This window comes from Hibiscus syriacus, unplaced genomic scaffold, assembly GCF_006381635.1.
Source record: "Hibiscus syriacus cultivar Baekdansim isolate YM2019G1 unplaced genomic scaffold, ASM638163v2 tig00110911_pilon, whole genome shotgun sequence".
NCBI lineage: Eukaryota > Viridiplantae > Streptophyta > Magnoliopsida > Malvales > Malvaceae > Hibiscus > Hibiscus syriacus.
Window position 1 is genome coordinate 1,506,427 of NW_024062910.1, and position 27,915 is coordinate 1,534,341.

The 27,915-nt window shown below is 34.2% G+C and overlaps 1 protein-coding gene across 2 annotated transcripts; it reads right to left on the minus strand.

The window, feature by feature from the left end:
* Positions 1 to 7,397: 7,397 nt before the first annotated feature.
* Positions 7,398 to 27,632, minus strand: LOC120146298 (polycomb group protein EMBRYONIC FLOWER 2-like). Of its 2 annotated transcripts, none has more exons than XM_039159899.1 (16): positions 27,527 to 27,632; positions 26,426 to 26,554; positions 26,048 to 26,103; positions 25,139 to 25,203; positions 24,963 to 25,015; positions 24,695 to 24,748; positions 24,553 to 24,612; positions 24,205 to 24,251; positions 23,965 to 24,098; positions 23,503 to 23,764; positions 23,215 to 23,263; positions 23,026 to 23,109; positions 22,177 to 22,256; positions 21,894 to 21,983; positions 21,295 to 21,488; positions 7,398 to 7,569 (listed from the first exon to the last, which is right to left on the minus strand). In XM_039159899.1, exons 2-15 carry the CDS (start codon positions 26,549 to 26,551, stop codon positions 21,365 to 21,367), a joined length of 1,284 nt encoding a protein of 427 aa, XP_039015830.1. In that variant the 5' UTR covers positions 26,552 to 26,554; positions 27,527 to 27,632; the 3' UTR covers positions 7,398 to 7,569; positions 21,295 to 21,364. The 2 variants fall into 2 exon arrangements, with proteins under 2 accessions (XP_039015830.1, XP_039015831.1); XM_039159900.1 differs by lacking the exon at positions 27,527 to 27,632 and adding an exon at positions 27,077 to 27,121.
* Positions 27,633 to 27,915: the final 283 nt, after the last annotated feature.

Below are 27,915 nucleotides of genomic sequence, written 5' to 3' on the forward strand. Positions count from 1 at the left end.
CATATACTATATTATAATTTTTACTACTATTAAAAAATGAAGAAAATCCTTGTGTATGCAAGTTTGAGAGTTCGAGTCTCTATGTATGTAAAAATCACCGTTGGAAGACTCACCCACCAAAATTAGCTGTGCAAACCAGCTCGATCCGAATTAGTTAAGACAAAATCTTAAGAACCGGAAGGAAAAAAATAATACTAGGAAGTAAACTAAACTAAAATATCTTTGAATTATTGACATAAGATCTACAAAGAGAACAGTAGAATAATTGAGAAGGCGTTTTTGGTGCTTTCCATGAATTAGAAAGTAATTCTTTTGGAATATGATTGTAAGGAATATAATTATTGAAAAACTTGCTTTATAATATTTTGTACATATTGTAAATTAATGATTCATTTTGTTTAAAGAAATATATATTAAGACATTTGATTCATTAAATATGATCATAAAAATTATTCTTATTAAATAAAAAACAATATTTTATTTACATATCCAATAAAAAAACTAATTAAATTTTCATTTTCATTTTACTTTTTTCGAAATTCATTTATTTCTCAAATGCAGTATAAATATGTATAAATTTAGTTTTACTTCAAGTAGATACCATAAAGCTTTTTTTTTCTTCAAAAAATGTCAAGTGAAGATATTAAACTCCTAATACTATAAATAATCATTTATTTATGTTAGAATGTTTTTTTAGAAAACATAATATTGTCTTAAACAGTAATAATCTGATGCATATCATTCTAATATAGCACTATTAATTTAAAATAAATGTCAATAATCTCCTGAGCAAGTAATTAAAAACATTTTAGATATTTTTTCAGTATTCATTGCGGGTGCAATACTCATTAGGAGTAAAAATTATACTTCCTTATCCCCTAAGCGTAAATTTTTCAGAAAGAACAACTTTAAATAAATCGCATAATAAAATCATAAGATAACATATCGATATTATTCAATTTTAATATAGATTGATGCTTTAATTTTTTAAAAGATAACACAAACCAAACGATCTCAGTGGTTAAGTGATTATTGTTATCCCTTGAGGTCTCGAGTAGTGAACATCGTGTAAGGAGGGGTATGAACATTCATTGTACAATAGTTGAGTCTTTAAACAAATACTACATTGTATTCATCCCAGATTTATCAAAAAAATAATAATGGTGATGTAGACGTATCACCATAAGATAATGTCACATCATCTTTGAAAAAATAAAACTGTCACATCATTAATTCTGTTAATTTTTAACGTTGTGTGACAAAAATAAAAATCAAAACATTACATTAGTGATGATTTTGAAAAGAAAAAAACAATTGGATGAACAAAACGAAACCAAAATATAATGAGTAAAATAATGTGATGACGTGACATAAGTTATACTTTAAACTTAGATTATGTGAGATGAACTCGTATAAGAGACTAAGGTGGCGTTTGGTTCGCTGTAATGTTTATGAGGGAATTGGAATCTGTGAAGGAATTGGAATCTGTAGGAATTAGAATCCAATTCAATATTCTGTTTGGTTCGCAGACATGTCAGATGAATTTGATTTTAGTAATGTAAAATGACAGAATTACCCTTCTTCTTCTTTTTGCTTTATTTTAGTTTATTTTATAACTTACATGTAGTAATATATTATAAAAAAATAAAAAAAATATTAAATTTTCATTTTATTGATTGATTATTCATTTCAATAAATTATAAAAATCATGCTAAAAACATTATAAGTTAAAATCATCGTAATCAAAATATGTTAATAAGTTACCAAAAGATAGAGCAATATTTCGATACATTTCAATCAGAGTATGTTAATTAGTTACAAAAAAAATATACCAAAAACTATTTTTATTCAATATATGAATTAGAAACTCGACCCGACACGACTCAAAATAAAAAAAATATTTTTATTCAATAAAAACATTGACTTAATTGGAAAAAATTATATATAAAGGGGTATTATTGTAATTATTCCTAAATATATAAGGTAAAATTATATTTTTTTCAGGTTGGTCCGGTTTTTTTCACCCTAAACCCAAACCCGACCTGACTCGAATATCACACTTAAAAAAACTCGACCCGACTCGACCCGAATATCACACTTAAAAAACTCGACCCGACCCGAACCAAATAAAGTTTCATCCGACCCGAATATATGAATTAGAAATCAGACCCGACCCGAAATAATAAAAAATTATTTTTATTTAATAAAAACTGTGACTTAATCCGACCCGACCCGAATTATATATATTTTCGGGACGGTCCGATTTTTTTCACCCTAAACCCGAACCCGACCCGAATATCACACTTAAAAAAACCCGACCCGAATATCACACTTAAAAAACCCGATCCGACCCGAACAAAATAAAGTTTCATCCGACCCGACCCGAATATATGAATTAGAAATCTGACCCGACCCGAAATAATAAAAAAATATTTTTATTTAATAAAAACAGTGACTTAATCCGACCTGGCCCAAATTATATATATTTTCGGGTCGGTCCGGTTTTTTTCACCCTAAACCCGAACCCAACCCGACCCGACCCGAATATCACACTTAAAAAAACCCGACCCGACTCGACCGAATATCACACTTAAAAATCCGACCCGACCCTAACAAAATAAAGTTTCATCCGACCCGACCCGAATATATGAATTAGAAATCCGACCCGACCCGAAATAATAAAAAATTATTTTTATTTAATAAAAACAGTGACTTAATCCGACCCAACTTGAATTATATATATTTTCGGGTCGGTCTGGTTTTTTTCACCCTAAACCCGAACCCGACCGACCCGAATATCACACTTAAAAAAACCCGATCCGACCCGACCAAAATAAAGTTTCACCCGACCCGAATATATGGATTAGAAACCCGACCCGAATATATGGATTAGAAACCCGACCCGACTCGAAATAATAAAAAAATATTTTTATTCAATATATTAATAAGTTAACAAATGATTGATGAGGGTAGTATGGTCAAATTTCAGTTACCTCCAACAAGGGAATTAAATTCTATCCATTTTTTGACGGAATTCACTTTCCCTCATTTGATGGAATTGAATTCCATCAGGAATTTCAATTCCCTTGAAAAACTTGAACCAAACATGGAAGAGTGATTCAAGGGATTCCATCACCAATAACAATTATAAGTTCATAACAGGCACACGTGCTTAATCTTATAAAATTCATGAAATATAATAGAGTAAGTGTGTACCACTGAGCTTCGTATGTTCAACATTTATATTTTTTTTATTCACATGCTACGACTCATATGAGGTACAATCTAACATTTATGCGCTCTGGTAATGAAAGTGAACATTAAAATGTATGAGATATCCTCATTGTCGAGTACTGAGTTATGAGATTTATAGAAATATTTAATGCCTAAACGTCATAAACTATTTAAAGTATAATATATCATTGCATAACGTTGTAGGAGAGAGAATGAGTGACACAGTGATATGAGAAGAAATATCCTCACTTAGATTGATTATATTGTGACGTTTGCTAATTAAACTACCTTGAGCGGCTTTATATGACAAATTTTAATGGCCTATGGACCAAACTTCGAAAATATTTGATAAATTTTTTTAATAATATTTTCACAAGATGACTTGTCAATATATATATATATAATTTAGAGTTAATTACATCATGCATCCCCAAACTATGACTCTTATTTTAAACAGATCTCTATATTTTTAAACATTTTAATTTTATACCTAAACTATGTCTCTCATTCTAAATTGATCCCCAAACTGTTGACATTCCAAATTCACCCTCAAACTATGACCCTTCTTCTAAATTAGTCCCCAAACTTTTGTACATTCCAATAATACCCCGAAATCATTCAAAACTTCAGAGTTGAAATTAGAATATTTAAAAGTTTAAGGATCAATATAGAATGAGGGTTATAGTTTGGGAAATAATTTGGTGTGTTCAAAAGTTTAGGGACTAATTTAAAATGAAAGCATAGTTTAAGGATGAAATTAGAATGTTCAAAACTTTAGGGCCCATTTTGAATGGAGGATCACAGTATAAGAACATATGATGCAATTAACTCTATAATCTATCTTAAATGTTATTTTGGAATTTTATAAAATCAAAGCTAGCATAGATTTCATAGCGTTGCAAAGGGAGGAAGATGAGTTTGTTGGGAAAAAGCAAAGCATATTCGTATCGCTTACAAGGAAACCATACAATATAGTATGCACGTACAAATGATCAAATCAAAGGTTACAGGGATCAATTAGATGTTTTGATTTGATGTTTCGAGTTTAAATTAAGGGTAAACTATATGTTTAGTAACTAGACTATTAGTTTTGGTATGTTTTAGTACTTAAACTTTTAAAATTTTCAAAATCATACCTAACGTTTAGCTTTTGTTTCATTTTAGTACACTGTTAAAAAATTAGCGTTAAGCTTTGAAAAAAATTGAAAATTTAAGTTTTAAAACGGACCAAAATTGATAGTTAATGTATTAAACGCGTTAAGTTTTTAACGGCGGGTACTAAAATGAAACAAAAATTAAATTTTGGCATGATTTTTAAAAAATTGAAAGTTTAAGTACTAAAACGGACCAAAACTGATAGTTTATGTACTAAACTAATAGTTTACCATTAAATCAATGTGTCGAAGCGTAAGCTGTCTGAATGCAGCATATAAGTTTAGTAGTATTCCTATATTTGTCTCTTTATTATCTTGTTTATCTTTTAAAATGGTTTTGTTTGGCATTTTGCGAAAATTAGAGGTACTCAACACAAGATATTTTGAGAATAAAAATATAATGTTGCAATATACTATTTCACTATAAAACGTTGCAATTATTGTATTACACAATATGATGAGACACTAGATTACTTAAGTAAGGTCATGGGTCGAACACTGACGTTTGCAAATAGAGTAAACTGTGTTAGAAGGGTGGCCATTGCCTCTCCAGTACCCGATCTAAATTAATCGGTCAATAGATCAGACACCAGTAATTAATTAAAAAATCATTTCATAAATTTATAAATATTTAATTAGTTCAAGAGTTCATGTATTAGAGAATAATGACATCTTTTTTTGTCTTTTGACGTAGGAGATATCATAATCAAAATATATATTTTTTTAAAATGAATGAATATTTTAGCCAAAACTATGGGCCGAAAACGATATTTAAATTTTACCAAACATATATTTACAAATGAATATTGATTTGTTCATATTTTTATTTCTCAAAATATTTGTGATATTTAATAACCTTTTATTAAAATTTCAAGTACAAATAATTTATTATGTTATTTATTATTTAAACTTATAATATTATTTATTATTATAACTTAAATTTATTTATCGAGTAAAAAACATGTGATATAAATGAATTTTTATATATAACAAATTTTAAAAATAAATCGAATCGAATTGAATGACCAAAACGGAACAAAAAACTTAAGCTTTTTTTGTGATTTTAAAGAAAAAGTTGGATGACCAAAACAAAACCGAATGAATAATTGAGCGGCTAAATATATAATTTACTTGTGTTTTTTAGCGGAGTTAACGATTTGAGACAAATGATGTAATAATTTAAACTTCAAAGACAAAACGTCCCGACAAATACTTTAAGAGGCAACTTGGTACAAAGTGCATACTTTAGGGGTTAATGGTGTATTTAAACCTTTAAAATATTATGAAACAAATTGGTTCTAATTAATTGACTTTCTCTAACCATATAAGATATACGCTTATATTTCTTCATTTTCTTTTTCACATTGTAATGTTATCTAATAAATCAAATACAATCTAAAATTATAAAATATATTTATAATATTATTTTTCAAAGAATATATTTTAAGGATAAAGTATTGATGGGTATAAAGGAGTCAATGAATTGATGGAAAGAAAGAATTTGTTAAAAAATACAGTCAAAAGACCAATTTGAATAAAATACAAAGTTAGGAGGTGAGATTGAAAAAAAAGAATATTTTGTAGTTAAAATGGAAATTGAAGTTACACATGTATTCTATAGGCATTCTCTAGTGGTAGAGGAGCATGTGATTCAAACTTGGTCAAAAATAGACTTAAATTGAAGGATGAATTGGAAAAAAAACCAACAAATCAAGCAAAATTAAGAGATTAAATTGAAAAAATAAAAAATTTGTTAGCAAAAAGATTAACTGAAGATACATAGGCATTCCAAAATAGTTTAAGAGCATATGATTCAAATTTGGTAAAAATTAAATTTAAAATGGAGGAGGAATTGAAGGAAAGAAATCATGCAAAGTTAAGGACTAAATTGAAAAAATTAAAAAGTTGATATCACAAAGAAGAATTGAAGATACATATGTAATGTAAGATTATTTAGGAATATGTGGTTCAAATTTGATAAAATATGGTCTTAAAATGAAGGAAAATTGAAAGAATTAGAAAATCATGGACCAAATTGCAAAACCGTCAACCTAAAATTTTAGTTTTGAGAGTGACCCGAAAATTTCAAATTCCAACTCAACTCTAACTCAAAAACTGAGTCAATAATTCGAGCTGACTCGAATAACTCAAAACTGAAAAAAAAATCAAAATTTTGTTCATCCCATACTTAAGGTGTAAATGAGCATAGCGTTCGGCTATGTTCATTTATAATAATCAAGTATAATGTGTTCGGTTCGTTTATGTTCACAAACAAACTCGTTTATGAGCTCGTTTATTGACTCATTCATTTATGTTTATGAAGAAACTCGTTTACCCGATTCTCTTTTTCCTTTTATTTCTTTTACAATTTAAATATTGGTGAATGTAAGGACTAAATTGAATACATGGTAAAAGTTAAAATTTAAACTGTGAATTTTAAAGAGTTTAAGAAATAGTGACGTACTTTTACTATTTTTCTTTAGTTTGCAAATGAAATGGCAAAACTAAAATTCAACGTATAAACGAACACTAAACGAACATGTTCGTAAACGCTAAATGAACACGTTCGTGAACATATAAACAAACACGTTCACGAACATAAATGAACATGTTCACAAACAAAAAATAAAAGAGCACGTTCATGAACATTAAACGAACATGTTCACAAATAATAAATAAACGAACACGAACACCTTTAAAAATAAATAAACGAACACAAACACGATATTAAAAAATTTTCCGAACACAAACACCTTAAAAAATAAACAAACGACATTGTTCATTCAAATTCGATTTATTTAAACCCCTACCCTTGGGTGAGTACGTGAAAGGCGCGTAATATGTTTTTATAAAAAAATGTACGTGCTTCTGCGTGAGCAGAATTCATAGTGTGTGAAAGCATTTATAGATAACCCGACTTATGAACAGATCTTAAATACGTACGTACGTACATACATACATACAAGTGTGCATGTGTATTTAGCATATCAGTTCAGAACAAACACAATAAGACTGAAATCAGTTTACTTCATTATATCTTCAGAAAAGTGAACCTAATGCCAGTGTATAATATTTTAAGGTATTGCTATTACAATAATGAGAAAGGAAGCATTTACTTACCTGGGGAAAGAATTATTTAAGAAACAATTTCCAGCTGACTTGAAGAATATTGTGATCGAATCTGTAATACCCTAATTTTGTCCGGGTCATTTGAATCCATTTGAAGATGATCAAATTAATATGAAGGTGCTCGATGAAGGATTAATTCAAGTGATGAATCATGGAGGCTTGCAGTTAGAAATCTTGATGCTTAATTGGATTGTAACATGTTTGTTTCATTTTGGAATTCAAGATTTAAATTGAAGCCCAAGCTAATCCGGAATCCAAATTAAATGTTTAGTCCAAAGTCCACATACAAGTCTAAAATAGATTACAAATATCTAGCCCGGTTACAAGGCCCAAGCTTAACCCGATCCGACCCGGATACAACAACCCGACTCGGGTTTCTCATGCCTCCCACGTGAAGACCTTGTGATTCTCCACAAGAACCGAGCAGAAGCCACTGCCAACCACGAGCACACCCACCCAACAAGTTGTTACATATGCCTGTCGGCCACCCAACATGCTCAGCTCATATCATTGTGCCCAAGATACTGCTGCCCACGTGATTTCACTGCTCCACATCACCCATGCCTCTCGGTTACAGCAGCCATGTTCCCTACGTGAACTACAACCGGGAATCCACATGAAGCAATGCCACGCTCAGCCACCAAGCACAACCGAGCACACATGCACTCACTTCTCCACGATGCACGAGACCCCAGCAACCCGTGCTACCCACGTTCCACACGTGAAGACCCTGTGCCCAGGCTCCACTGAACGAGACTCCCAGAAGCTCCTGCCAGGACCATACCCGAGCAGACAAGCTCGGCTCCCCATCACCCGTGACCTACAACACGCGAAGAACGAGGGCATTCAACAGAACCAGAAACCAATAGGAAAGACAACAGTCAATGTAGAATCACGGGGATATCAATTGAAAAGGAGACCATCAACAGGGGAGAAAAAAGGGAGGGGGAAACGGGGGGTCTGATCCTTTCGATTCAAAAAAGATTGGAGAATAGAGGGCTTCGTTTGGAATTTTTATTTTGAAAGCAATGTACTGGGGGTTTTCTTCACCCATTTTCGCAGAAAATACTTTGTAAACCGAGGGTTTTCCCCTTCGATTTTAGATAAATATATATATTGGAAACAAAAATTAAAACGTTTTGGATCTCTTCATTTTTGAAGCAACAGAGTTCCTCTTTGTGTGTTTGCTTGTGTCATTTCGAATAAAAAACCAGATTAGAGAGAGGATCGAGTTACCTGAAGGAACACACGCATCCATGGGGTCAGTTGGCTCAGACGCGTAACCGTCAGTATTGAGGGGGGATTGATTGTAACAAAAAAGAAAGGTAACTAAAACAGAGGGGTTCATCAGCAGCAGAAAACAAAGGTAATAAAAGCTCTTCCCATAATTTCTACTTTTCTCGAAAATAAAGAAAAAAATATGAGATAAACGAAATCAGAATCAAGTTACAAGGTTGTTTCCTAAATCTGATTTTACAAAATTTGTGTTTCTTTCTGTTTTTCATTCGAATCAAAAGACTAAAAAGAGGAACTCATCATCCTTCATTAAAACCCATTTCGAAAAAGTCATAAATCCATCAGCAGCTACCTTTCGGTTTTCCAAGCAAAAGTACACACAAACTATAGCAAATATGAGAGAAATGTCTCACTTACCTTGCTTTACCGTGAGTCGGAGTCGTTGATCAGGACTAGAGCTGCCGGGGGTTGTGTCCTTAGGTTGACCAAGTGCTTGCATGTCAGTTTAGGGAGGTTAGAGTAACGTTTTGGGAGATTGTGATGAAAGGTGGTGGCTTTTAGGCGTTCGTTCTTCTTTTCCAAGCTTACTAGCGGTGATTTACGAGATGAGAGCTTTGAAGCTCTCGAAGGGTGGCCATAGGAGAAGAAGGAGAGAGTTGAGAGGAAGAAGAAGGCGTTGCGGCTGCTGAAAATGAAATGGGAATTAGGGTTCAATTTTACCTAATATAACATATATATCGGATTATCAAAACGACGTAGTTTGAGCAGTTTAGGGCATCCGTTTTGGGCATTTGGTTTATTCATTTTCTGAGTCATTTAGGTTTTACTTGTAACTCATTTTAGTCCTAAATTCATTTTTTATGTTCTAATTTGGTCTTTGTATTTTACGCAAGGTTAATCTTAGTCCCAAGTGTTAGTATATATTTACTCTTTTCTGTTTTAAACACTTGACCCTCGTGTTCTGCATGTTGCATTTTAGTCCTGAGTGGTAATGTACTTAGTTTCGTTTCTTTAGACATTTGAATCTCATGTTGTTGCATGTTGCATTTTAGTTTCGGGATTCACTCCCTTTGATATTTTATTTGTTTATACATGTGATATATTTCTTTTGAAGATTACAGTTTAGTCCTGTATATATTCATGGTTTTATTCTGATTTTAGTACATGAAATATTATTATTAGTGTTCTATGACTTGATCATTGTTTAATCTATGAATTTAGCATTAAGAGTTAAGTGTTTATTCATTTAAGTTATTATGTTGTTTTTTATGTTTTCCTGATTACATGTAAATATTATGTGTAATTAAATTATTAATGTTAATATGGTCTTTTGCATGCTTATATTTGCATATACTAAGTAATAAAGGATAACTTTGTGCCTTGCTTCATTTTATTTAATATGTCGAATAAATTAACATTGTGAATATTGGTATTTACCTTTTATTAGGATGCATATAAGTTTTGGCATTTTCATATCATTATGTGTATGATATCCTCATAAGCATGATTCCATACCATTACATAATCGGATTAAGGGTAATACTCTTTTAACTTAAAACTGTCGGAATGGCTTCTCTTAACTTACCAGAGGGTCGTTTTGACGATTTTAAATTAAAAGTGTATCCCAACAGTGTCACAAAAAAATTGATTCTTCACTTTAAAATTTGGGAGTGAAAGAAAAAGAAATATTCGGCCATTTAAATTATTTGAGAAAAGATCGTTAGAACTCACCTAAAGATCTGGTCTCGATATTTTTAAATAATCGAATATCCTTTATCTTTCTAATGACTTGGTAATTTTAAATGAACATATTTTGTTGCTTTTCAATATTACAAATTTGCATTTTTGTTGTTTAAAGGGATCATTAATTAAATTAAACTCGAACTTGTGAAATTCGTTCCAAAGACATTAATTAATCGACTAGGTACCGATTTAGGGCGTAGTGGGGGTGCTAATCCTTCCCCACACGTAACCGACTCCCGAACTTGGATTTTGGTAACGTAGACCGTAAATTTGTCGTTTTAATTAAAATTAATTTTTATTTAAAATGACAACATTTTTGGGTGCCCAATCACACCCTAATCAAAGATTGGTGGCGACTCCTCGAACCTTATATTTTATCATAAAGGAATTTCCAATTTTTCGAAACGAGAGATTTTTTAAAATCGCACTGTTTTTAATTAAAATTCAATCGTAAAGAAAATAATTAAAAATAACGCGCTTTTCCACACCATTTAAAAATCGTTTCGACAGCTTGGTGACTCCGCTGGGGACTTTTTAGAGAGTCAGGCCTATAGTCGATTAATTAATTATCTTTGCAAACGAAAGTTGTAAGTTCACTTTAATTTGATTTTTGATCCCTGATTTGTTTTAAATTGTTATTTGCATTTTAATTTGCGTTTTAATTAACAAATAAATAGTTGTACTAACGTGTTATTTACATGTTTCAGTTTTTTGACCTTCACTTTAGTTTGTTGTGTTTCTTGGATCGAGGGAAAGGATTATAGGTTTCTCCTTTACTGTCGCAACAACCATTTTGATATTTAGAGCCTTCTAACTGTGCTCTGTCCCGTTAGGTAGGGGTGAACGCTACGCTTACGTGAGAAAAATTACTTTTCTCCGCATGGGCTTTAGCAAGTAACCTCTGGGGTACATTCCTTATGTTTACGAGTGAAACATTGAGTTTCCTCGCATGGACATAGGGAAATGTATCCTCTTGAATTGAACTTGATCCGTTTTAAGCCTATAATGGGTGAGGATCGAGGGTCTGGCAAGCCCAAGGGGGCACCAGCAAAGGACAATTTGAGGACCCTTTTTAGTGATACCGAAACTCTGCCCGTTTTATACTGAATCTCTGTCTGTGGTTCTTCAAAAGTCACAGAGGGGAAACTCATTCTATCCTTTTTCCTCAAATTTATTTATTTTTGCAAGAAGTATGAGAACTAGAAAAACATGCAGTTAGGTTTAATATTTTCATACAAAGTATATGAATTAGATACCATGCGGTTAGGATTTTTTGTGAATGACGAAGCATGTGGGTAGATATCATGTCGGGTAGGATCTACTAAAGCATGATTCGGTAGCCAGCATGTGAGGGTAGGTTTTATGTGATGTTTACGGTATCCACTATCTGGTTGTTTATCTTATGTGTACTAACCCGTTTTCGTTCTATGTCTATTTTATTGTGATTTTATTGCATTTGCATCCTCATGTCATCGAGGGGTGTTAATTCACAAGTGATTGACTAACAAGAAGGCTGACCATATTGAGGCAAGAAATTCTCCACTATGTAGTCAAAACCAGGAGATCCAGAGATGTTCAAACGATCCATGAAGGACACCCGATGAATGAAGAGATCTGAAGCTGATTGAAGAAACTGTAAAGGCCAAGATGTTGAGTCAAGGGATAAATACAATCGTACCAAGGACGAGAAGAGCATTCATCAAGACGAGAATGTCATTCATCAAGACGAGAATGCCATTCATCAAGACGAGAAGGTCATTCATCAAGACGAGAAGACCACATCGCATGGAAGATAAGATTGAAGATTTCAAGATTCAAGACACCCGACGTCATCAAATGTGATGGAATACGCCGACGATTTTGAAGGTGCAATACCAGATCCCATGAAGAGTACGACTCAAGGAAATGAAGAGATGAAGACTCACAGTTGTATTTCGACTACATGGTGTACTTATTGAATTCTTGTTGTCTAAGTGAACGGTTGTTCTATAAGTGGTCACTTTCGGGATTAGCACCTCGTGCATTTGCATTTGCATTGCATGTATTTGTTTAAATATTTTACATGCATTAATTATGAAAACACAGAAATAACTTATGAAAGATTTTTGTTCAGTAATAACAAGATCATTTATTCATATTGTTCCTCATCATCATGAGCAAACAAATGGAAGCAATGGAGCAAATTAATGAGAAATCACAAGATCTGTTGCAAGAGCAGTTGGTCGAGTTACAACAAGATACGAGGAATCAAGCATCGGGTTCTCTGCAAAGCGTATCGAATCAAGTGATTCAGGTGCTGGCACCACGAGCTGTTGGTAAAGAGAAAATGGAGGATAAAGAAAATCAATCTCATCATACTGGTACATCAATAGCGATAATTTGCCCCGGAGCATCTAACTCAAACCAAGGGAAGAGCCTCGTCAATTATGGGCAGCTTGAGAACGAATTCAAGTGGTTGAACGAAGCTGTTCAAAATATGAAAGTTGTTAATACCACTCACAAGGAGTTATATGCCAGAGAACTCAGTTTGGTCCCTGATTTGGTCATCCCACATGAATTTAGGGTGCCTAATTTTGAGAAATATGATGGCACCAGTTGCCCCCTAATTCATCTGAAAATGCTTTGCAGAAAGATGGAATGGTATTTAGATGATGATAAGTTGTTGATTCATTTCTTCCATGACAGTCTTGCTGGTCCAGTTGTAGTATGGTATAATCGTTTGAACAAATAGCAGATCAAGACATGGGTCAACCTAGCTGATGCTTTTCTGGGGCAATATCAATATGTTAAAGGCTTATCCCCAAAATGTCATCACCTTCAAAAGATAAGGATGAAAGCTACTGAGAGCTTTAAAGAATATGCCCTAAGATGGAGAGGAATGGTAGCGCAAGTTCAACCTCCTTTGGTAAAAGAGGAAATATCACATATGTTTCACGATTCTCTTCCAGCTCCTTTCTTTGAGTTAATGTTGGGAAATTCGACGAAGGATTTCAAGGATCTTATGGTGGCTGGAGAGTCAATTGAAGATGCAATCAACAAAGGAAACTTGAAAGTCATTTCCAAACATCCAACCGATCAAAAGAAAAGGCTGATGAGGTGAATGAATGCCACATCCAGAGATCTCACAACCGCAAAAGAAAAGGGGTGGCAAGTTACTCGAGTCGTCCAAAGAAAGTCCCAAGATCTAAAAATGCATTGAAAATATTCCAAACTTCTATCTCGGATCTGTATCCCCATTTGGTTAAAGGTCGATACCTCACACCAAGGCCAGTGAAAGTGTAACATCCCAAATTATGGATATTGAGCCTAAACAAGTTCCGTAATAATCAAAGGATTAGGATCGAATCAAAACAAGGCTAAGGTTCCGAGAAGAGGAAGATTGGTAAAAGTTATGCAAGACATGCCACTGTTCAAGGAGATAGAGATGCTCGTGGAAAAGGGGACATTGACTCAGGAATTGGTGAAACAATGGATGACGAGCTTGAGTGGAGTACCAGAGCACAATGTGTAGTACTCGATCGAATCAAACACCACAGCATCAGAAGAATAATGGGGCATCCTGACTGTGCATAAACCATTTTGTTCATCATGAAATTTTTTGTCATTTGCAACATCTTGTTTGAACATGTTTTTGTCATTTTTCTCAACCTTTTAAAAGGATTTTTAAATGAACTTATGTCATTTTCCAAAGGTCATGAGCAATGAATCAAGTTTTGATCTTGAATTTTTTTTTTTGAGTTAAAGGTTGTTTTACTACTTCATTAATTATATGCTTTTGACAAGAGGCAAGATTAGACCTTTCATATCCCATCCAAAACCGAAAGAACCATTGGTGGATTCCTTACCCGAAATAACACAGAGACTAATCATTGATATCAATTCCCCAGCCTCAATAAATCCCACGGGCATGACGAGGACCTTTCCTGCAAGAAAGACGAGGTGGAGCGCAACATATCAAAGGCATGCTAGGGCCACAAAGAAGAGGAAGAAATAAATAAAATCATTGAAATAATTCTATCATGCATTAATTATATTGTTTTCACGTAAATAAGGTTAATCCTGAATATACGTCCCCCTGGGGATACCTCTTTTACGAAGACTTTCATGTATGAGATGATGAACGGCTTTGTTTCATTTATCCCTTCAAATATATGTATATATACCACTTGTTGTCCCCTTTGGAGCCTATAGTAATTTTCTTCGGATTCAACCCAAACTAAGGATCGCCCTCCACACTGGGGGGCAAAGGTGAATAACATCTGCTCACACGAGTGAAGATTATCAGTCCGGATTTCGCTACAGAAGCAAGTCATGACACCATGAGGCAGACCAAATACAATGTGCTCTAAGATCAAATTGAGTTGATATCATGAAGAGAAAGAAGAGAAATGTAGAAAGAGAAAAAGAAAAGAAAAGAAGAAAGAAAAGAAAAAATTGAAAATGAAAAAATGAAAAAAGAATTAAAGAAAATCGATCAAACGCCTCAAGACGAGCGATTCAAGCATTTCAAATTTATTCACCCGAAAATCATGAAACACCAAAGGAAAATAAAAAAAAGAATAGAAGACGCACGAGCATATTCAAATCAGGTAGAACAAGGTTGAAGACAACAGAACGAATTGATCCTTGGTTTGATTACCCTAAAACACTTGTTTAGGCCAATTTATCCTTTTCTTTCATAACCGTGAGCTATAGCCTACGTTTCGTGCCTGAAAAGTCCCTTCTAATCATACATGGATTTCTAAGTGGAGAGACTATCTTCAGATTTCATTCCGCCCCTCAGGGTTAATTTTATTTGTAAATAATTCTTTTAAAATCTTTAATGCATGATAGGAAAAGCAATAAAAGGAGGGTTCAAGACGTAAAATTTTAGGTGACGTCTTGAAACCAAAGGAGAATTCGAGTTGAAAACCTGAAAAGGCTGCTCGAACATAAAGATCGTCAACCATTGTACAGAAGGGTGATCCAATACATCTCTTGATAAAGTACCCCACAGTCCAAAGGCGCTCAAGAAGATTGAAAACCAGTGAACATTCCCAAAGGAGAAGCAAAATGTTTGCCTTATCAAAACACCAGAATCAAGGATGCAGGAAGCTAACCTGAAACACATTACCTTCCCGAGTCAGCCTAAGCCTTGTGTCGGCATTAATCTTTACGTTTTTCAAATGCATATAATTTTTGAAGGATTAAAAGAGAATTTGACTTGTTTGACATTCATTTAACTCTTATTTTACAATTTGTTTTGATTGTGAGTCTGAAGAAAATGACATCATTTTTGAAATTTATTCATAAAGTTTTCACATTCCCTAAAAATAAGAGAAGGGATAAAAACATTTTCAAACAGGACAAGTTTCAAACGTGAAAAGTCCTTGCAGCTGGAGGCTCATTATGCCTCCATTGGAAGAAAGAGAATAAGTGGTGCCATAATATGAAGCATTTCGCAATCTTGAAGCAGATGGTCTAAAGAGATCAGAATGGATGAAGAATAAGAGCTTTTAGCATTTCCAGATGACGTTGTCAATAACCCATCAAGAAGTAGATGCTCTCCATATTTGAAAGGGGCACATATCTCAGCCCGAATGAAAATTGAAGACATTGTGTTAGAAGGGTTGATCACTTCTTAAGTAGCGTGAAGAAAAGCCCTCAAATTATTTGACAACTCTACTGTGTAGTGACCCCAGAATGAGAACATTTAAGTTGCGATATGTTGTGGCACGGCTGAACCCACATTAGGTTGAGATGACAAGATTCGGAAGAATAAGAAGGCATGAAGAATAAGCCTTACAATCTGAGGTGATGGGACATTTTGAAGGCTCGTACCAGTATAAGATAATGTTGGGGCATGACTGAACCCACATTAGGTTGAGATGATAAAATTTAGAAGAAGAAGAAGGCATGAAGAATGAGCCTTACAAACTAAGGTGATGGGGAATTTTGAAGGCCCATACTAGTATAAGATAATGTTGGGGCACGACTGAACCCACATCATGTTGAGATGAAAAGATTCAGACCAAGGAGGCATGAAGAATGAGCCTTACAATTTGAGGTAATAGGGGCATTTTGAAAGGCCCGTACCAGTATAAGATAATGTTGGGGCACGACTGAACCCACATCATGATGAGAAAATAAGATTCAGACCAAGAAGTTATTGAGAATGAGTCGCGCAACTCGAAGTGTCAGGGGCAGACCGTGAATTTGAGCTGAGCTTACCTTGTAAAGCAAGTCAATTGAGCATCGACCAATGGCAGAGTCCTGGAAGAACAACTCTAAAAGCATAATTGAGCCAAGGATGGAAATCAGGCAACACATTCGTATTTCTGACCATAGCAAGAACTCGAGAGAGTAAGCGCTTTCTCCAAAATGAAGACAGAAGACAAAGGCGAAAAGAAGATAAAAGAAGATCAGATGGCTCCTCAAAGATGCAAGTTGAAAACTATGAGTTGCTCCACGAGTATATAAAGCAGACCCTAGAAAGAATGATCCAGAAGAAGAAGACTGAGTTTGCCACTTTGAAGGCAAATGAAGATTAAATCGATATTTATGCATTCATGAAAGCATCATTTGCATAAAAGAAAATGCATTAAACTGATACATTTAATTACATTAGTGTTTCAAGCATAAACACATGATTTTGACATCCAGTGAAGAGAGAAGATGCGTGATGTTAAAATCTCGATGATTGGGCCAGAATAGATCCATGTATCTAAGGGCTTTCTGACGAGTTTTCACGATGAAGATGAATTTTCAGAAATTTTCTCGAACTCAGAATGTTCGAGTATAATACTTTCAAACATACATTAATGATTGATAATGTTTGATTTTCAGGTTCGGCCTTTGAAGCAAATCAAACTAAAACCTTCACAAAAAGTAGTGAAGCAAAAGAAGATTATTCGGGTCTTATACTCTCTGAAGAAATAGGGGGCAGATGCGATTGATGAAGATTATGGGTCTTATACTCTCTGAAGAAATAGGGGGCAGACGCAATCGTTGAAGATTGTTCGAGTCTTATACTCTCTGAAGAAATAGGGGGCAGACAAGTTTGTTGAAGATGATTCAAGTCTTATACTCTCTGAAGAAATAGGGAGCGAACCCATTTTTCTGAAGATTTATTGAATTCTATACTCCCTGAAAAGAATAAAGAGCAAGTACGCTGATTGAAGATTAATCGAGTCCTATACTCTCTGAAAGAATAGGGAACAGACATGTTTTCCAAAGATTTTCAAGTCTCACTTACCCCGAAGGAGGAGTGAAGCAGATCTCTTATCAAATTTTGAAGCAAGAAGATGGAATTGGACAAAAACACCCAAGTACAATATAAGTCGTCCGAGCCATTTTAAGCTTTCTCAGAAGAGTGTTGGAGCAAACCGTCAGATAAAAAAAAAGGAAGTCGAAGATTCTCGGGTTTGTGAACGTGAGATAGAGGCGAAAGTCAAGAGGAAGACTGAAGAAGGGAAGAGGATGCTGCAGTCAGACAAAATTAGGTCATTTTTTTTATCTTTGCTACGTTCTTGTGTTCACAACAACGAGCAAAGAGGGGCAGCTGTAATACCCTAATTTTGTCCGGGTCATTTGAATCCATTTGAAGATGATCAAATTAATATGAAGGTGCTCGATGAAGGATTAATTCAAGTGATGAATCATGGAGGCTTGCAGTTAGAAATCTTGATGCTTAATTGGATTGTAACATGTTTGTTTCATTTTGGAATTCAAGATTTAAATTGAAGCCCAAGCTAATCCGGAATCCAAATTAAATGTTTAGTCCAAAGTCCACATACAAGTCTAAAATAGATTACAAAATATCTAGCCCGGTTACAAGGCCCAAGCTTAACCCGATCCGACCCGGATACAACAACCCGACTCGGGTTTCTCATGCCTCCCACGTGAAGACCTTGTGATTCTCCACAAGAACCGAGCAGAAGCCACTGCCAACCACGAGCACACCCACCCAACAAGTTGTTACATATGCCTGTCGGCCACCCAACATGCTCAGCTCATATCATTGTGCCCAAGATACTGCTGCCCACGTGATTTCACTGCTCCACATCACCCATGCCTCTCGGTTACAGCAGCCATGTTCCCTACGTGAACTACAACCGGGAATCCACATGAAGCAATGCCACGCTCAGCCACCAAGCACAACCGAGCACACATGCACTCACTTCTCCACGATGCACGAGACCCCAGCAACCCGTGCTACCCACGTTCCACACGTGAAGACCCTGTGCCCAGGCTCCACTGAACGAGACTCCCAGAAGCTCCTGCCAGGACCATACCCGAGCAGACAAGCTCGGATCCCCATCACCCGTGACCTACAACACGCGAAGAACGAGGGCATTCAACAGAACCAGAAACCAATAGGAAAGACAACAGTCAATGTAGAATCACGGGGATATCAATTGAAAAGGAGACCATCAACAGGGGAGAAAAAAGGTTTTTTAAAACGTTTTGGATCTCTTCATTTTTTAAGCAACAGAGTTCCTCTTTGTGTGTTTTCTTGTGTCATTTCGAATAAAAAACCAGATTAGAGAGAGGATCGAGTTACCTAAAGGAACACACGCATCCATGGGGTCAGTTGGCTCAGACGCGTAACCGTCAGTATTGAGGGGGGATTGATTGTAACAAAAAAGAAAGGTAACTAAAACAGAGGGGTTCATCAGCAGCAGAAAACAAAGGTAATAAAAGCTCTTCCCATAATTTCTACTTTTCTCGAAAATAAAGAAAAAATATGAGATAAACGAAATCAGAATCAAGTTACAAGGTTGTTTCCTAAATCTGATTTTACAAAATTTGTGTTTCTTTCTGTTTTTCATTCGAATCAAAAGACTAAAAAGAGGAACTCATCATCCTTCATTAAAACCCATTTCGAAAAAGTCATAAATCCATCAGCAGCTACCTTTCGGTTTTCCAAGCAAAAATACACACAAACTATAGCAAATATGAGAGAAATGTCTCACTTACCTTGCTTTACCGTGAGTCGGAGTCGTTGATCAGGACTAGAGCTGCCGGGGGTTGCGTCCTTAGGTCGACCAAGTGCTTGCATGTCAGTTTAGGGAGGTTAGAGTAACGTTTTGGGAGATTGTGATGAAAGGTGGTGGCTTTTAGGCGTTCGTTCTTATTTTCCAAGCTTACTAGCGGTGATTTACGAGATGAGAGCTTTGAAGCTCTCGAAGGGTGGCCATAGGAGAAGAAGGAGAGAGTTGAGAGGAAGAAGAAGGCGTTGCGGCTGCTGAAAATGAAATGGGAATTAGGGTTCAATTTTACCTAATATAACATATATATCGGATTATCAAAACGACGTAGTTTGAGTAGTTTAGGGCATCCGTTTTGGGCATTTGGTTTATTCATTTTCCGAGTCATTTAGGTTTTACTTGTAACTCATTTTAGTCCTAAATTCGTTTTTTATGTTCTAATTTGGTCTTTGTATTTTACGCAAGGTTAATCTTAGTCCCAAGTGTTAGTATATATTTACTCTTTTCTGTTTTAAACACTTGACCCTCGTGTTCTGCATGTTGCATTTTAGTCTTGAGTGGTAATGTACTTAGTTTCGTTTCTTTAGACATTTGAATCTCATGTTGTTGCATGTTGCATTTTAGTTTCGGGATTCACTCCCTTTGATATTTTATTTGTTTATACATGTGATATATTTCTTTTGAAGATTACAGTTTAGTCCTGTATATATTCATGGTTTTATTCTGATTTTAGTACATGAAATATTATTATTAGTGTTCTATGACTTGATCATTGTTTAATCTATGAATTTAGCATTAAGAGTTAAGTGTTTATTCATTTAAGTTATTATGTTGTTTTTTATGTTTTCCTGATTACATGTAAATATTATGTGTAATTAAATTATTAATGTTAATATGGTCTTTTGCATGCTTATATTTGCATATACTAAGTAATAAAGGATAACTTTGTGCCTTGCTTCATTTTATTTAATATGTCGAATAAATTAACATTGTGAATATTGGTATTTACCTTTTATTAGGATGCATATAAGTTTTGGCATTTTCATATCATTATGTGTATGATATCCTCATAAGCATGATTCCATACCATTACATAATCGGATTAAGGGTAATACTCTTTTAACTTAAAACTGTCGGAATGGCTTCTCTTAACTTACCAGATGGTCGTTTTGACGATTTTAAATTAAAAGTGTATCCCAACAGTGTCACCAAAAAATTGATTCTTCACTTTAAAATTTGGGAGTGAAAGAAAAAGAAATATTCGGCCATTTAAATTATTTGAGAAAATATCGTTAGAACTCACCTAAAGATCTGGTCTCGATATTTTTAAATAATCGAATATCCTTTATCTTTCTAATGACTTGGTAATTTTAAATGAACATATTTTGTTGCTTCTCAATATTACAAATTTGCATTTTTGTTGTTTAAAGGGATCATTAATTAAATTAAACTCGAACTTGTGAAATTCGTTCCAAAGACATTAATTAATCGCCTAAGTACCGATTTAGGGCGTAGTGGAGGTGCTAATCCTTCCCCACACGTAACCGACTCCCAAACTTGGATTTTGGTAACGTATACCGTAAATTTGTCGTTTTAATTAAAATTAATTTTTATTTAAAATGACAACGTTTTTGGGTGCCCAATCACACCCTAATCAAAGATTGGTGGCGACTCCTCGAACCTTATATTTTTATAATAAAGAAATTTCCAATTTTTCGAAACGAGAGATTTTCTAAAATCGTACTGTTTTTAATTAAAATTCAATCGTAAAGAAAATAATTAAAAATAACGCGCTTTTCCACACCGTTTAAAAATCGTTTCGACATAATCATCGAAAGAATGGGCTCGGTCGGAGGGAAAAACAAATTGCGTCGCCTCCATTTTATGTTTCATAATATTTCAGCTTTTTGTAGCATCTGATCCCTCATTTTGGCATCTTTGAAGTATCAGGTTACAGTTGTTCATTGCGCAGGCATCAAGAAGACCATGATTCCAAAGTTTTATCATGAATAACCTCCAACACCTGAGCCAGAAAATACATAACATTTCAAATATATATCAAAGATAACAGCAATTTGTAATTATCATTAATAAGAAAATTCATTTAAACAAAGTTTTACAATACAAGTATTACTTGCAGTATCCTAAGAAGATGTCGATGAAATGTTGCTTAAAACGGTTCGAAACAGATTGCTAATTTGCTATGCATACCATTCATAAGTAAATCTTTTCTCTACCTGTTAATTAATCGGAACAATTCAATAGTTAAACTACGTGTGGACATTGGACGTTTACAGTTGTTTTTTGTTACTTCTATCTGCCTATAAATTGGTCAACCCAAATTCCACAAGTGGTTATGCTTATTGTTGGGGCAAAATACAACTTAAGCAGTCAAAACAAATGAGTAAGAATTCTTCAACAACATTACCAAAACAGAGCAGGTGCTTGGACCAAGTCCGGCCCATGGAGTTTAGAGAAAGCCTCACATGCCCAGGAAACGTGACCATCGGCCAGAACCCTGTCGAATGAATCAGGAAACCATTTTAATCAGAAAGACCACAAGAAACCAGTTCTATGTGGTACTAGAATCTTATTATAATTTCTTGACATAAAAGAAGTAGAATGGTTAAGGGAGAAGAAAAGTAAATGATAATTATGAATTCAATTGACAAGAAAAGGCAAGAAAGCTTCGAGTGTTATGAAAAGACTACCTTTGCTTTCTAACAAATGAATTCCAAAGGTGCATAAGCTGCTTCTCATCTTTGCTAACATCCACAAAATCATCAAGCATCTGTAACAGATTGTTATTGTTGTTATTCTCTCTCTTCTCAGAAGTAGAATAATAAGAAGATTTGATTAAACATGCAACTAGTTCTGAGACCATGAACAAATTAATGCTCGTAAAATACAAGCAAGAATTGAGCAAACTATTTCTAGTTGAGACAAATGAAGAGAATTCATTGTCTAAACCCAACATAACACTATTTATTTAATGATTTTACTTTCCAATGACAACAGAAGATTTTAAAAACCCAAAATAGTAAAATTTGTGTTCACCAGCCATTCTGACCCCAACCAAGTTGAATGATTTAAATACAATTTTTTTTTCTTTTTAATTATATACTTATGCAGTCATGCTCTCAAAATGCTAAAATACATTTCTTGTCAATTCAATTACTGCGTTAAGAATTTTATATCATTGACCACTGATTCAGTTTTCCCAATCATTTCAAATGACATATTGAAGAAATTATTAATAGTTAGAGCAGATTTGCCTCTCAATTCTACTGCATGCAAACTAACTTGATCTTTCTTCCTAGTTATGATTTGAATGCCTGAAAACTTAAAATGATATTAAAAAAGAATCAAGAAAAACCTTTTTCTTGCACTCTGTTTCACAGGAACAGGATCAGAAAAATAAACTCTTCCAAGTTCTAATGCACTAAAAAATAATAGAATTCGTGAGTTCCACAAAATCTAAAACCTAAACAAGCATTTTGTCATAATGAGAAGATCAGAAAAAATAAAGGAAAACTTGGTTGCAAAATTGTAAACTGTACCCTGCAATCTTCAAGATCAGCAATGTCATCATCAACTTCGTCTTCACTGTCTCTATCAGAAGTTACTTGGTCCATTGCCATTGGCTTCAGTTAAACAATAAAAACTTTTCAGCGCATACAGAGAAATAATATTATAAAAAGAAAATGGAGATGTCATGACATGACATGGATATTGCTAAAACTGATCACCTGAACACGGTGTGAGTGAAAGAATTGGCGTTTCAGCAGGAGCATGCGGCTGTAAGAGAACATTTCAAAATGTTAGAAAATAAAATTACTAGCATGCCTAAACTTTGGTGATTTGAGAAGGTATCACTTTCTATTAGCAAATAAAACCTAAAGGTGGTGTAAACAAAATAAGAAGTGCAGAAAGCATATTGTGCAATGTGATAAAAAGGTGGAGAGAGAGAGAATATATAAATAAAAGCCCTCTGCAAAAAGGAATTGACTGAGGAAAAAATGCCATAGAGAACATACTTCCTAGAATCAGATCGTTCTGCCACTATTTTCTTTGTTTTCGAAGGAGGAACAGCTATATCAGTTACAGATAATGTTTTAATACAATCAGGGTCCAGAGGAGAATGAGCCATTGCAATTGAAACTCCTGGAACATCACAAGTAGTTGTGACCAGTGCAAGACACTCAGTTGTACTAGCATAATCAGATCCATAATTTTTCAGACCATGCCATCTGTTTTGCATATCTTTCTCAATAGGAATTGACTTGGAAGCGCTCTCACCTTCAGAGAGTTCAAAAGTTATGTTAAAGAAAGGTGAATATTGAGTCATTTTTCTAGTATTGTTTACTTATAAGTTACAAAATTACGTTGGTGATTTCAAGATGTAAAGCATTCACAGTTCACACACTAAGAATAAGAGACTAGCATTGAACATATAGATGTATAACAATGTAAACTGAAAACATTACTAGAAAAATTACCATCATCTTTCTCCAGAAATCCATTCTGCCTGCTTTCACTGACATTTTTGGGCGAGTCCATCTCCAAAAATTGTACATTGACATTCTTCGCACTCTGCAGAGGGCTTGTAGACCTACGCCTTCGAGGTTTTGAGCTGCATATGCAATTACTTTTACCATTGAACTAACAGTACTTATTTCCGGCAAGAAGTTTTCATGGCAGTTGAAAGAAGCAAGATGTACCAAATAAGTATACCCTACCAGAAGCAGAAAGTTTCTCCTCGTGGGTCTACTCCATTTTCCAAAGTCTGTAACAAGAATTTTTGGCAGAATATTAAAGTTTGAGAAGTCAATAATGTTTTTTGCCTAGTCAAAATTGATTTTCTAAAACTTAAGAAAAGATATGAAATGAAACAAGGATATTTGATTTTCATCGTCAACCATTGTTAATTATGAACAACATACCAACCCATACCAAGTTACCAACAACCATTACTTGCACTTCTGCCCTCAAGTCTAAAATTACATGATATACCATCATTGATGGCAGCAGGATTGTTCCTCATTCAAATCTAAGCTTCCACGTGAATCTTGAAGGAAATTTTTTACCTCAGATATCAACGAATCAATTTTCACAGAGACATTCACTGCTTGATACCCCTCTGTTACCTACAATAAAGACAAATTTTCATTAGTCTTTCTGGAAAATATCAATTGAGTGGCAAGTCACTTTACACCTTGAGTTACTAACCCAGAAGTCAAAGTTGAATAAATCATGTGAAGAGCACAAGTGATGTCGCAGACCCTGTGAACAAACATCAAGGTGGTCTATGTCAAACAAGCTTTTTGCTCCAAAAAGAGAACTAGCAATCTACGCATAGCAAAAATCAGAACAATGCTTGAATCCAGCAAATTGCAATATTTGGGAACAAGAAGAAAATATTCATACAAGAAGAAAATCATACTTTATACATACGACAATGAATATCATATGTTCAGATAACAGATTGAGTATCCACCTTAAAACTTGCACATTGCATCAAGCAAAAGGGACAAGAGAAATCTTCAGTTACTGCAAGTTCAAAAGATTAAAAAAGAACATGGGAATTAGAGCTCAGAGAATCAATTTTAGCCATTAAAAGGTTAAGTAAACATTATGTACAATGCAGAGTTCGTTGAAGATAAAGAGATTAACCTTCAGTCTTTTGTAGCATATTGCCATAATCCTTATAGTTGAAAATTACAATTCCAGCCCTCAACCTACACAAACAGATCACAGATAAGTTCGCAACATAATAAGTGATAAAGAAAACAAATAATTGTTAGAAATGCATAAATTTTCTTTCCCTTTTTAGGAAAAGTTTGTAACTGTATATGTTAAGTAGAAGGTCAATGGAGCAATACAACAGCACTCCAGCAATCAATATCAACTTTAGTTATTAATTTGGAGATATATTTTATGCCTACATTCTTGGAAAATAGAAGTAATCTGTTTTTCACACTATTATTTGAAGGAAAAAAAATCAGGGCCGTGCTTTGAAATATGGAGAGTTGTAGGATTTTGAAACTGTCTCAGGGCATATGTCTTGAAGACAATTCTTCTAGTACTAAATATTCCCAACTGCCCACATCAAACTCTTAACATGCTACAACTTGGAACCAACTCTCATCAAGAAACTCTCCTAAACAACATTCATTTTCCCTTTATAATAAATTAGTTTGCCAATAAAGAACTTTAATTCAAACATCAAAGAACCATCAAAGAATATTGCTACTTTTCAGAAGCATGAAATAGCAGAGAAATATATATTTCCCACTACATAACCATACTTATCAGCCTTAATCACACAATCCTGACTCAAGGACAAAACAATCATCTGCTCAAAGAACTAGTAGATTATTTCTGGCTGTTCTTATGAGGGGTCCCCAGGTACTATGATTCTTTCATATATATAAACTTAAAGTTTTCTACTAGGGGAAAATTAAAACAGATGGTTACTGACAGAAGTAATTCGCTAGTATCATGCTTTAGGGAAATAAGATTGATAAAAATTCAAAGTGTTACTTCAGATATCAAGGCATAGATTGAAAGGAAAGTTCATACCTCTTTTTACGCCTCACCTGAATTTTGTATTTCAGACATCTACGAAGAAATGAAGGCTGAAGCAGAACATGATATTAGATTAGAAAGTAGACTGATACGAAGAATGTGGTCCCATCAGGCAAAACAGTAGGTAACCATGCTCTGAGGCATTATACCTCCTCAAACACCAAATTAAGGTTATACAGTTGTGACTTATAAGAGAAGATTAACAAAAGAATCTATTTGACCAAAAATAGTTAACATCTTAGCAAGAATTCCCAAATAGCGCAAATAGTAAATTCTCTTAGACACAAAAAACACACATCTAAGAACTACTTCGAGTGTATAACAGATCAAATATAGAGAATGTAATGTTTAGTAAGAAAAGCATGGTATTACATTGTGTAAAGCACGGCGATGAAGAATATTGTATAACTCAACAGGCTTGCAATATATTAATAGATTCTCTACAGCTGTATCTGTTTCCTCTGCAGACAAATGCAAGCATGAATTTTGGCGGCACATGACCTGCAGTTCAAATAATCACATTCTTATCCTCACACCAGCAACTACATCACAATGTAAAGAAGGAAAACAGGAAAACATGCATCAACACTATGATTTTCATCGTATGCAATGTTAACAGCAATACATATCAAATCAATCTTCCAAAAAATCTTCGCAGATTAATCAATCAAACAGCCAATAAGCCAAAAAAATCTGGATTAAATTTAAATATCCCAAATGAACGTAGTAAAGATGAATATATGGTAGACCAAGACAATTTTGACGAGGATGTTAATACATAGGCTTAATTAACATGGCTGGTTTACCCCAATGCAGATGTCAGAATTTCTTTAGCACACATCAAGAATTTAAAAGGTTTATTCCTAGGGTTTCCAATGAGAATCTACATCAGCTCCTTTTAGTATAATAAAGTTGATGATCAGCGACAATTTAACAACAAAAGTATGTTACTATTCCAATGTTGACATAAAAGATAAATCAGAGCTCAAGCAGTAATTCAGAAGCAAAGTGCTACTATTTCACCTAGAAAATCTGTTGTGTTGCATTTCTCCTGCATATCTAAAGTTAAATGGAACACGGCACAAAGGCATCTAACCCTTAATCAAACAATTCAAGAATTTCACGAGAAGGACAGCATCGTGATTCAAAGAAATTCTATTGTAATATATCAGAAACCCTAATTCATCAAGAAATTTATAAGGATTATTATGAAATTAAAATTGATATGAAATTAATATATCGAGAAAAGGGGGTCTAACTAAAACCCAATTTCATGAAGAAAAAAAATAACAGATAAATTAGCCTACCCTCATACCATAGAGATCTTTCGAAAGAAAAAAAACTAATGTCCAATTTTGAACGTAAAAAATGGTCAAAATTTCTTAAACAGGTTAAAATAACAGCTGACGAGCAAAAATTAGTATTATATAATTAGTGGCTGCAAAACGACATAAAACATTTTTTTATTTTTACCAAGATTAAAGTGAATGTATCGACAGATCTGGAAAGTCGCCGGAAATTTTGGAATTGCCAGTTTCTGAACAGCAGGCGAAGGCGGAGGAAGGAAGGAATCAAAAAGAGAACTTGATTAATAAAATGAGAAGGAATCAAAAAGAAAATTAAACAAAACGTCAGTTTGTTTGTTAGGTTCCTTTTAACGGGAAAAAATACATAACTCAATCATTGTAGTTTTGGTTGGTGGATTTAGGGAAATGGAGACCGAGATGGTGCGCTTATTGGGCTAATCTTTGGCCCAAACGAAGAGTTATGAATCTACATATAGGGGTGGCACGGGTCGGGTTTCCTATCAATTCGACTCGACTAGAAAATATACATCATTCATCCGATCCGAATCTGATCAT

Excerpts from the sequence above, each read along its gene's own strand:
- LOC120146298 (XM_039159899.1), bottom strand. The coding sequence starts at position 26,551 with ATGTGCCGCCAAAATTCATGCTTGCATTTGTCTGCAGAGGAAACAGAT. Across the intron at positions 24,252-24,552 it reads TTGATTCGTTGATATCTGAG|ACTTTGGAAAATGGAGTAGA; the intron begins GTAAAAAATTTC and ends TTCTTGTTACAG. Across the intron at positions 24,099-24,204 it reads GGAGAAACTTTCTGCTTCTG|CTCAAAACCTCGAAGGCGTA; the intron begins GTAGGGTATACT and ends TTGCATATGCAG.